The sequence below is a fragment of the Orcinus orca genome, chromosome 4 (assembly GCF_937001465.1).
Source record: "Orcinus orca chromosome 4, mOrcOrc1.1, whole genome shotgun sequence".
Lineage (NCBI taxonomy): Eukaryota > Metazoa > Chordata > Mammalia > Artiodactyla > Delphinidae > Orcinus > Orcinus orca.
Window position 1 is genome coordinate 16,178,045 of NC_064562.1, and position 11,599 is coordinate 16,189,643.

The window sequence follows — 11,599 nt, forward strand, 5'->3', positions numbered from 1 at the left end:
CCGAACGCTGCAGAAGCCTCCTCCATCCCTCGCACGCCCATCACAAGGAAGAGCTGAGCTCCCTCCCCTGTGCCAGCGACCGCCACAAAACTGGGCGGTTAAGACCCAGGTGGGCCCTCGGCTTGTCCAGAAGGTGGCGGGGGCACTGGGGACCCAGACGACCCGAGAGAGACCCCGGAGAGGGGCGCCTGGGCTCCTTCCTCGCAGTCTCCCTTCCACTCAGCTTCCCAGGCTCGGAAGGCTGGGATTTGCCTCTATCACCTCACCCTCGGAGGGCGAGAAGGAAACTAGGCAGCCAGCCCCCGGGCCTCCCCTTCTCCCTTACCCACCCGCAACTCCTGGCCGAGCTTCTCCCCCATCCCGGTTTTGCCCAGAGCCCCGGACACTTATTTTCAAGCTCAGACGCATCAAATTAAAATGTCAGAGTTATAAAGTGGCCGGTTACCCCGGGGAGTTTCGGCTTTGGTTTGAACGACCAGTCCGTTTCCTCTAGAGCCGGGGAGGGGGGGCGGCGGCAGGGGAGGTACGTTTCTCCGTCGCCGGCTGGGAGGGAGAGCCGGAGAGGAGAGGGTAAGAGGGCGGAGGAGGCGCGCACACCCCGGGGCCTGTTGCGGGCTGCGGCGCGCGGGTCCGGGGGCGCCGCGAGTCTCCGCAGCGCCCCGAGCAGCAGCCGAGGGCCACCGGCGCCAGCGGGTCCTCGGCCGCCACGGACACGTTTCCGTAGCGGAGCGCCCTTCGGCGTGTGGCGCTCAGAGACTCAGCGAGGATCCGGCAACCCCCGACGTGGCACAGCGCGGGGAGCCTCTGCGCGTCATGGGGCCTCTACTGCAGGCCACGCAGCCACCCGCGCCCAGAGTCTCTCCAAACCTCGCTGTGCGCAAGGTACAACAACGTGTGAGCGTGCAGCAGAAAGTGCAAGAGACACATGCCCGGAGACAGACGTGGGTCCGACACCCCGCGCGTCCGGGCCCATCCGTGCCCATCTCGGAAGACAGATTCAAAATCATCCTAACCAAAGCTTCTTGACTAGTTGGGAAAGTAGAATTTAAAGTGGTTTCCAGTTGAGGGAGACGAGGCGGGTTAAGGAAGCCAGGGGAAGTGGGGAGGAGGAAAGGAAGAAGGAGGGAAGGAAGAAGCGAAGGGAGGTGGCGCGGAGCTCGGCGGACCCCCTTACCTTGAGCGGCCGAGCCGGTGCCGCTGGCGCTGAGCAGGGCCAGGGCAGGTAGCACGAGCATCTGCAGCACGTATCCCAGCCCCAGTCCGCAGCGGGCCGCTGTCGTCCGCAGACCTTTCCTCATCGTCGACAGAGGTGCGCCGGGGGGAGGCACACACGGAGGAGCGCCGACAGCGGAGAGCCCCACCGGGCAGCAGCGGAATCCGTGCACCGCGAAGCTGTCTGAAGGAGTAACGACAACCGAGCGCCACACTCCACTTTCTCCAAGGGCAGGGGCCAAAAGAGGGTGGAGAGGAGTCGCTGAGGAGGAGTTTGGAGGTCCCGCTTTCCCTGTGCCTGCTAACAGGCGGCTCCGTGAGCGGCGGCTCTGCCCCCACTTGGGAAGTCCGGGAAGGCGCAGGGCGGCCACCTCGCCGCTCCCCTCAGCAGCGGGAGCAGCCGCAGCTCCGCCGCGCGCCGAGCCCGGACTGTTCCCCGGGTCCCCTCGCCTGTGCCGAACACACACAGGCACGCGGGGCGGGGGGCGGGCGGAGGGAGAGGAAGAGAGAGCAAGAGGAGGAGGGAGCGGAGGGTGGGAGTTGTGCACAGTGAGGCGCTCCCGGCTCCAGTCTCGGGGTTCTCACGCGGGCGGAGAGACTTCCCGGCTGCGGCTGCGGCTGCTGGGTGGCCGAAGAGGGTCACCTAGTAGTGCGGGGCGCACGGGCGCGCCGAGGGGTTCGCCCAGGAGGCGTGGAGGGCCCAGCCCAACTCCGCTGGGATGTGAGAGGCGGCGGGAGCGCGCCCGCCCGCCCGCATTAGGGAAACGAGGACTGCGGGAGCGGCGTGCCCGGAGCCGGAGGTGGAGAGCGGCTGTTGGTTTCTCTGCGGAAGCTGAGGCGAGAGCGACCTAAGGAACGAAGCGTATTGGGAGCGTGGGAGCGCGCCGGCCTCACGCCGTGCGCCAGACCCGGACTTCGAGAGCGCAGCGGGCGCGCCCCGAGCCCCTTGGCTGTGTCCAGTCTGCCGCCTCCCAGCTCCTCCACGGCGCCGCCAGAGCCTGAGCCAGACTCGCCGGGACTGGACTCGCTCTAAGACTTCGGGTCTTGCGGTTGATTAGGCGGGGGTGGGGGCGGGCGGGGGTGGGGTCGGGCTCGAGCTGAAGTCCTGCGGGGCCGGGAAGAAGGCATGAAGCTTTTGCAGAGCCCCAGCCCGCGGCAGTCTTGGAGTGGTCAGTGCCACTCAGACTGCTTTATGCTCTGGGTGCCTATGACTCCTCTGTAGTGGAACAGAAACCAAAAGCTCAAGGAAAACTCATTCTTCAACAGAGCTTTATTTTCGTGCACCTTGGTGGCTGGCAAGGTTGAGTATGTAAAGAGTGGTGAGATGAAACCGGAGAAACTCCCAGAAACGATGCACAACAAAATTTGTAGATACTCACTTAAAGTGATGGTGGAACCTATGACATGTTTTCCAGATTCCTAACGGTGTGTGTGTAAGGACTCAAACTGCAGTGCGTTTTTATTATTTTTCCTCAGGAAAGAATTGCCTGGGTAGCTAAGTCGTGGATCCCTGTTGTAATGGTGAAGGGGAAATGTAATAATGGGTGGATAAAATAAGGAAAGGCTGGACAAAAGGAGAGTGGATGGATGGAAAGTCCAATACACATTGGCACACTGACCTTCCAGGAAGAAGAAAACCACTTCCCAAGATTATTACATTTCTAAACTAATATTAAATAATATATCAGAGAAATTTTAAGCTCTTGGTGCCAAGGGGGCAATGTGTAAACACACACACAGGCAGGAAGCTTGTGGTCTCATCTTGGCTGTGGTCCTAACTCATTCTGTCATCCTGGACAGGTCAGGTGAACTGCATGTCTCAGTTTCTCCATCTGTGAAATATTTTATTAGATAGTTTCAAAGTTAACCTCCATCTAAACCTCTAGCCAATAAGACCTGTCTTGGATGAGTCTGGTAGATCTGAAAAGGTCATTCTTGGCAGAGACATTGACAAATCTGGCCACTTCTCATTTCTGTGGAGGCACAGCCTGCCCTGCTAAAACCACTTCTTCTCCCTCTTCAGCTTCGCTACACCAAGATACCAAGATGTTTTGGTAAGAAGGTCAGAAGTTCCTGTGTCAGACTGTCTGAGCTTAATTCTTAGCATTTCGTATTACTAGCTGACCGACATTGAAAAATAAAGCTTGATGCTTCAGTTTCTTAATCTGTAAGATGGGTCTATTTGCAGTAGCTATCTTCTAGGTTTTTGTGAGAGATAAATGAGTTAAACATGTGTGAAGTGCCTGACACATAAAATTGTTAGCTCCTGTTCTTATTTTTGAGGAAAGATTCCCATCAGCTGCATGCTGGCTAGACCAGTGCTGTCCAACAGAACGTTCTGCAGTGAGAAACATATTTGTATCTATGCTTTCCAAAATGGTAGTCATTAGACACATGTGGCTATTGAGCACTTGCAATGTGACTAGTGTGAATTGGGAATTTTCATGTAATTAATTAATTTTAATTGCCACATGGCTAGGGGCTACCATGTTGGACAGTGCAGCTCGGCCACTTATAATATGTCATTTATTTTGAGGATGGCATCAATAGAAAGGGTTCTGTTTATATTTCATACCTGTCCTTACAATTTTTTCCAAGAAGGACAGCAGCTTAAATACTAAGAAACCCTCACGTATACTCACTCTATTAATATCTAAAATTTGTTTATTCATTTGCAATTTTATCGGTTATCTTTTCCAACTAGAATTTAACTCTTTAAGGCAGAGACTTTGCCTTGTTCACCATTTCAGCCCCAGCTCCAAACACAGAACCCAATGTAGAGTTAGTGCTCAGTCAGTATTGGTTGATTGATTGCTAGAAAAGCTCAGTAGAGAAGAATCCTCAAAGTCTAGTTAGTTAAATAGAATTAAATTGTTACATAATTCTATTTGGGTTATTGAAGTGCTCAATGACAGACACTGCATAAAATTAATGCTTTGAAAGAAAGAGTAAGAGACAAGGGGAAAAGTAGTTCAATACTGAAATTCAGTCTATAGAGAGCAGGAGAATGTTTTGAGAAATAGTATGTAGAGATGAGGTGGGAAAGAGAGGGAAGAGTTAGTGCACAAGAACAAGGACAGAAAAAGTACCAGCAAATCAATCAGCTTTACCAAACAGGTGACTTTTCTGAAATCTGTAATTGCAGATGGAACTTGCCTTGTGTATCAACATCCTGCCTAGTTTTTTTTTTATGGAAGAGAGAATGCAGTGTTGCATAGGCCTCTGAGCTAGAACTGCTAACTTACCTCACTTAGATCTGGGCTCACGTGTCACTACTTAGAGATTCCTTCTCTGACCAATTTACCTAAAATAGCACCTACCATATCACCCTCAACAGCATATACCTGCTCTGATTTTCCATATAGTACTTATTTTATAAAAAACATATGCTTATGTTCAAGTATACATAGATGTATGTATGTATATGTATGTGTATAGGTATATGTATATCTGTTGAATACTCTCCAAAAGAATGTATGCTTCTCAAGGGGAGGAATTTTTTTCTTAACACTTTCGCTGGTCTATACCCAGAACCTAGAAAACTGCCTGGCTCGTAATAGTTGGTCAATAAACATTTCTTGAACATTGAATGGATGAATGAGAGCCAATGGATCTTAAAACTAAGTCCTCAATTAAAACTTCTTTTATTTCCCCCAAGACAAATTTTCAAATTATGAATAGGGTTTTCTAGTCATTGGCTAAAATCATATTGGGGCAAATTTTCACAAAAATGAATTTAACTATGACTTTTTCAGGATTGGAATACTGCAGGTGTTTAAGGAACAGACATGAAATTCATCTCATTTTGAAAAATAAAAAGCTTCATTTAAATCCATGTACAAGGGCTTCCTTTTTCTTGGCTGCAGTGAGTGGAGAATTAGCTCTGAGATAATAAACACCAGTGACAGGTGCTAATGGGAATTAAACATGCAAATCCCTGCATATCCCTCCAGAAATCTACACCTAGAAAAGTATGCTATTTAGCATGTAGGCTGCTTAGTTATAGTATTATTTACTCTAAACTAGTATGGAAAAAGTTTCCAGCTTAAGGCTTAAGACATAAAAAACAGTGAAAATTTATTTTAATTATAGAAATATTTTCTTTCATTTTATCTCATATGTTTGATTCCCCATTTTTTGTCTTTTTATATATTTTTAAAAATAAATCATATCAGAGATATTATTAACTGGCAACATATAAGAAGGAGGATTTTAGTGAATATAAAGAGGATAGTGATGAGGAAACTCACTTAGGAGTTGGCGGTTCATAGGCCTCAGGTAAAATTACTGATAGACATCAACTGAGGAGAGCCAGATGGTCCAGATTCAATTGATTCAATGCCCATTCTCTGCCTCAGCCCACAGAAGGAAATTTGGCCTGCCATAAACCCATACACTCTGGGGCTTTATATTAATTGTATTAGACAAGACCCTTTAGGTTGCAAGTGAGGGAAACCCAACTCAAACCACCTTAAGCAAAAAAGATAATTTATTGCTGTACATAACTCAAAAGACATAGATAGGGCTTCCCTGGTGGCGCAGTGGTTGAGAGTCCGCCTGCCGATGCAGGGGACACGGGTTCGTGCCCCGGTCCGGGAAGATCCCACCTGCCGCGGAGCGGCTGGGCCCGTGAGTCATGGCCGCTGAGCCTGCGTGTCCGGAGCCTGTGCTCCGCAACGGGAGAGGCCACAACAGTGAGAGGCCCACGTACCGCAAAAAGAAAAAAAAAAAAGACATAGATAAAAATATCTACGTTAATAATGGCTAGTGTTTATTGGTCACACACTGTGTGTCAGGCACTGTGCTAGGCTTTTTACGTGTCCTATCTCAGTTAATCCTCAAAATGAAGATTAAATTAAAGTACTATTATTATCTCCATTTTATACATGAGGAAACAGAGGGCTTAAGTAACTTTGCCCAATCTGATTTCAGGGATCATGTTCTAGATCCAAGAACTTAAATACCACCACTCACAGGACTTAGTCCCTCCCCAGTTCCCCCTAGTCTCTTAGTTCTGCTCTCCTCTGTTTTCACAAACCCATGGTGTCCACACTGGGATGTCTGGCAGCTCCAGGTTTATAGTGTCTTTAGCATTATCAGTCTCAGCAAAAAGAGCACTCTCATTCCCATCTAGCGGACAAAATACCAGAATCATGACCCTGGCCTATCCTGGGACACATACCCAAACCTGAGCCAATCACCGTGGCCAGGTGATTAGAATATACTGAGTGGCAAGGCCTGGATCATGTGCCAATTTTTGGGACCTGGAAACTTGGATTGACAGCAGGGAGAAGGGGTTCCCGAGAAGAAAATCAATATACTGAGAAGGAATAAGTAATATGAAAGAACAGATGCCAAGAAAATGGATGTAGGGCAGACAAAATAACTCTGCCTATTCTGTGGTGTGGAAGGGGAGAATGAGTTCTTCTTCAAGCTTGAGTTTTGTCCCATAACACATCACTGCACCAAATGAAGAGCTGAAGGACAGCTCCTAGTAGATTGCTTTTTCCATTAATTGGGAAAATTGAGTACTATTCAATTCAGTTCCATTCGGTTCAAAACAATTCAATTAAGTTCAAGTCAACTCAATTCAATTCAATTCAGAAAACTTTCACTCAGCCCCTGTTACATTGAGGCTCCATTCCAGGATCCCTGGCAAAGAACACTCATCAGTAAGGGTCCTCGTGCACCAAGGGTTTACAGTCTAACAGATAATATAGATGAATAAACAAAAGGATTTCACATAAATACAAAAATAAGGTGGAAATATAAAGATATGAGAAAATCTTAACTAGGGGAATCTGAGAAGAAAATTACCCAGAAGGAAGACTTAAGCACTTGTGTATCAGTAATGATAAGCTTAACACAAAAGGTGTATTCATCTCAAACAATAAGAAATCTGGGAGTGGGCACTTCAGAGCCACTTTGGACTAAAAGCAGCTCAGTTATGCTCTTTTCATGGCTTGGCTCCGTGTTCCACAATGTGTGACTTACATTCTCACAGTTTCTTGACGGCTTTTCCGCCTCCAGGCATCATGGTCCACTTCCCAGGCAGGAAGAAGAAGGAACAACAGGCCCTAGGGGATACAGCCAGCATAGCTGCCTTCCAAATCACATTTCTGGAACTTCTCAGCCCAAGAAGTTTGCATTTTCTCAATGGCCTGTCAAATGACCCTCCTAGACCAGTCATGTGTAGTGAATAAGGAAAAGGGTGCTGTGAACGCTGGCTCGATCATCTATGTTGGAGACAATTTTATTGGAGAGAAAGGACAAGACAAAGGCACAAAGAGAAAAACATGAAGACAGAAGATGACAGTTTATTTAGAGAATTGTAAGTAGATGGAAAGTCATTTTTCTGTTTTTAGTTGAGTAAAAGGGAGGAAGTGTTTTCTATCATGCTGGGAAATAAAAGGATGAAACAGACTGTATTCTTCAGTCCACTAGAGATTATTTTTGAAAATTTAGGAGGTGTGTAGCCCTGAGATAGCATCTTCTCCTCAAGGATTTTATAACTGAGGTGTAGGGATAATATTTACAAAAAAGAAGAAATAAAACAAAAAAAGGAAAGGTAACATAAAAGATTGAAAAGAGAAAGGAGAGAGAGAAAGGAGGAAGTAAGGATGCAAGGAACAAAGGAAGGAAGAAAGGCAAAAGGAAAAGTAGGAAGAGAATAAAAACAAGAAATAAAGGAAGAGAAAGAAATTCCAGGGTGATTTCTGCATTTGTGCAGCAGGCTGTAACTGCTGTAAGAGGGAGAAAACAATGAAAGACCCAATAAAAATTAGAAGAAAACTAATAGAATATGTAATTTAGAATATTACTGGGGATAGATATTATAACTTCTTGCTGACTGGAGCCCTTCAAAGACTTCATTTTATTTTAAATTTATCTGCCAAACTGGACCACAGTTGTTTTTTTTTCATGCTACAGATTGAAGAAATGAGATACTTTATGGAATGGTGGGAAGATTCTGAATCAGGAAATACAGATTTAAGTCTCCATTTATCTAAGTTATTTACTCAGATATTCCTGCAACTTCTTTGCACTTTAATTTCTTTGTTATAAAAACCAGAAACAATATGAACACATAAAGTGCCCTGAAGATGAAATGTGTGTGAAGGTGCTTTGTAATGTGTTTGTACTTAGGACATTATTATGATATGTTCTGTATTGTCCATAGTACTTAACTTGCATAATCATCTAAGGAATAACATTAGTGATGTGGCTCTCCATACATGAATTATACCTTCTAAGTGTAACCCTGGAGCTATTCTCAGTATCTTCCTCACTTGTTCTCACATCACCTATTCCATTACTAAAATCCAGTTTTACTCCTGATAGGTCTTGGAGACCTATCCCATTATCTACAACACCACAGCCACACAATATATTGGCATGTTTTCAATGATCTCTCGTAGTTACTTCCTCAGTAGCTAGTCTGCCCTCACACCCCAATCCATCGTCTCCACACACCCCAGAATGACCTTATAAAATGCCAATCCTGTCATTTGACTGTCCCCAAAACCTGTCCATTGATTCCTCATCGTCTTAGGCCCCCTTTCTCAAAGTCCATTACAGGAAACTCCTGTCCTTAAAAAAGGAGTTCTGGAGTAAGCATATCATGCTAGATTGCATTATTCCAGATTTTTACTCCTTTTCTGTTAATAGATTTGCCTTTTGCCTTTGAAGTCCCACCCACCACAGTGGGATGGACTTCTCTGCCTCACTGATGGCAGCTTAGCCATGGGACTGCCTTTTGCCAATGAATGTGGGCAGATGCTACAGAGTGCCAGTTCCTTCCGTTGCATACTTCTACTCATTTTGATGTGCTCCTGCCACTAGTCATGAGAAGAACATTTCCCAGGTAGCCACTCAGAGTGAGTGAAAGACCCATGAAGAGATGTGTAGCCTGGAGCCTGGTGCCTGCATCCAGCCCAGCTTAACTGAGTGGTAGCAGACCCAGTGACCCACGAGCAAGAAATTACAAACAAAAACAAGCTTGTTGAGTTCAGCTACCAAGTTCTGGGGTGATTTTTTTATGCAGCGGTATCATAGCAAGAAGTACCTGATATGCATAGTGTGAGAAATCATGTCCTCGGATTAAGTTAAAGATAAATCAGATGGTAATCTCCCCTGTGGTGCTAATAAGCTAGTAGAAAATAAGACGGAATAGAGAACTAAATAGGGTGACTCTGAGAAGTACAGCAGGAAGGTATGGAAACATAGCTATGGTAGGTGAGAGGAAAGAGGACTTCAAATTGAAATGACTTAAATGAGAGCACATTAGGCCTAGGCCTTGAAAAATAAATAGAATTTGTGAAGTTGGAAAGGTTAGCGTTTCAGGCAGAAGAAACCACTGGGGCAAAAGCAGAAAAGAAGGGTAGAGCGTGGATGTCAAATACTGAGTGGCTTTGTCTGGAGTCCAGAAAGCATTACGCTTAATGTAATTACTAAGTATCTTGTTTTTTTTGGTTTGCGGTACGCGGGCCTCTCACTGCCGTGGCCTCTCCCGCCGCGGAGCAACAGGCTCCGGACGCACAGGCTCAGCGGCCATGGCTCACGGGCCCAGCCGCTCCGCGGCACGCGGGACCTTCCCGGACCGGGGCACGAACCCGCGTCGCCTGCATCGGCAGGCGGACTCCCAACCACTGCGCCACCAGGGAAGCCCACTAATTATCATTTTTAAAAAATTCTTACAGTTAACATTTTTGAACTCTCAGTAGTCTGACATCTTACATATATATTCATTTGATACACACTACAATACTCTATATGAAGTAGGTATTATTAATACCCTCACTTCAAGGATGAATAAGGAAGTCACGGCTTAGAGGAGTTGAGTAACTAGCGTACCTAAATTAGTGTCACATTGGGATCTGAACTTAAGTTTGTCTGGATACAGACAAATACAGCAAGGTAAATTTGGACAGGAAGGTAGGGCTAATTTTTGAAAGGCTCTTTGTAGTTTGCTAAGTGGTCTATCCTACATCATGAATATACTAGAAAGGTACCAAAGGGCTTTGGGCAATGAGATACTATCATGACCAAGTCTTGTATTAATGTGAAAAATGAATTAAAGTGGGAGGAAAAGTCATGGAGTCTTTTCTAATGATTAAGATGAAAAGCAGTGAAAGCCTTAACATAACAAGTAGCAAACAGAAAAATGGGACATTCAGTTGGGATGGTGGGTTACTAATTCCAGAACACAGGGTGACAAATTTATATCATTAAATATTCATGATATAATTAAGAATAAACTATGTAATCCCCCAAAGCTACTTGCAACAGTAAACTATCCTCAACTTAATTAAAGGCATTAAAGAATTAGAAATAATATTTAAAGGGTGAGAGGGTCACATTAATTTCCTAGGACTACTTGGGACTTGAAGTGGTTTGTTCAAGCAATATTGCAATGATTCACTAAGATTTTGATTATATAACAAGAGTTTTTTCATAGTCCCTAATACTGTGACTGGCACAGAAAATGTAATTGATAGACATTTAAAGAATAAATGGATAACAATTATAAGAAAATTTTAAAATATATAAATTAAATCAGTTATTATATACTAGAGATTTTTACTTTCAATTTTTCCCCGAATTTATTTGTGAGTGCACTGTTATAAATGTGTTGTGCTTTATTTTACAGAAACATAACATAAATTATAATCTAGAATTCAGCCCACAAAATCACGTTCATCATGCACAATTATATGGAAAACAATGATATTACAGCATATGCAATTTTACCAAAAAATTTTAAAAATAATTTATAATTAAATCAGACAAAAAGCAAGACATTTGATCTTTGTGCTTATGGTATAAATAAAGAAGAATGAGGAAAAAAAGGTAAATATTATTGAGATTCCTAAGTTTATTTCATGATATTTCCAATAATGCTCAACAATGAAGCCATTTTTTTCTACTTCATGTTTAATTTCAGTTGGAAATAGGGACATTTTATTTTCTTCAACAGAGATGTTGCACTAGTGTTAACTAGCCTCATGTTGATCATAGTTGTTTTTTGTTTATTTTTTGGTTAATAGTTTTCATTACAAGGAGCAAAGAAGGTAAAGAAGGAATACTTCTTTTTTCTGATAAAATTGAGGAAAACAAATGAAAAATTCAGGGAAAGAAAGAAGGAGTAAAATAATTAAAGTGAGAATTTCCCAGAGGTATATTTAAACAGGTATTTTAAACAGGTATTTTAAAAAGCCTGAGATGAATAGTGAGGAAGCAAGAATGGTTCAGATGATTACCCACACGGTCCACCAGATGGCCCCATGGGCCGAGAACAGCCTGGTGGTGTAGAGTAGAATTCAGGGGGCAACCTATGAGAATATTATAAATAGCCACTCTTAAGAAGAAAGGCCTTAAAGCTTATTTG

General features: G+C 44.6%; 1 protein-coding gene across 2 annotated transcripts in view; it reads right to left on the reverse strand.

Moving 5' to 3' along the window:
- UNC5C (unc-5 netrin receptor C) overlaps positions 1-2,258 on the reverse strand; it is a 393,266-nt gene extending 391,008 nt beyond the window's left edge. Inside the window, exon 1 of one of the 2 annotated variants that reach the window (XM_012535635.3) lies at positions 1,175-2,258. In XM_012535635.3, the coding sequence (XP_012391089.1) occupies positions 1,175-1,298 (124 nt within the window). In that variant the 5' untranslated portion in view covers positions 1,299-2,258. The remainder of the gene's footprint in view (positions 1-1,174) is intronic. The other variant, XM_004276993.4, reaches the window with a different exon arrangement.
- Positions 2,259-11,599: the final 9,341 nt, after the last annotated feature.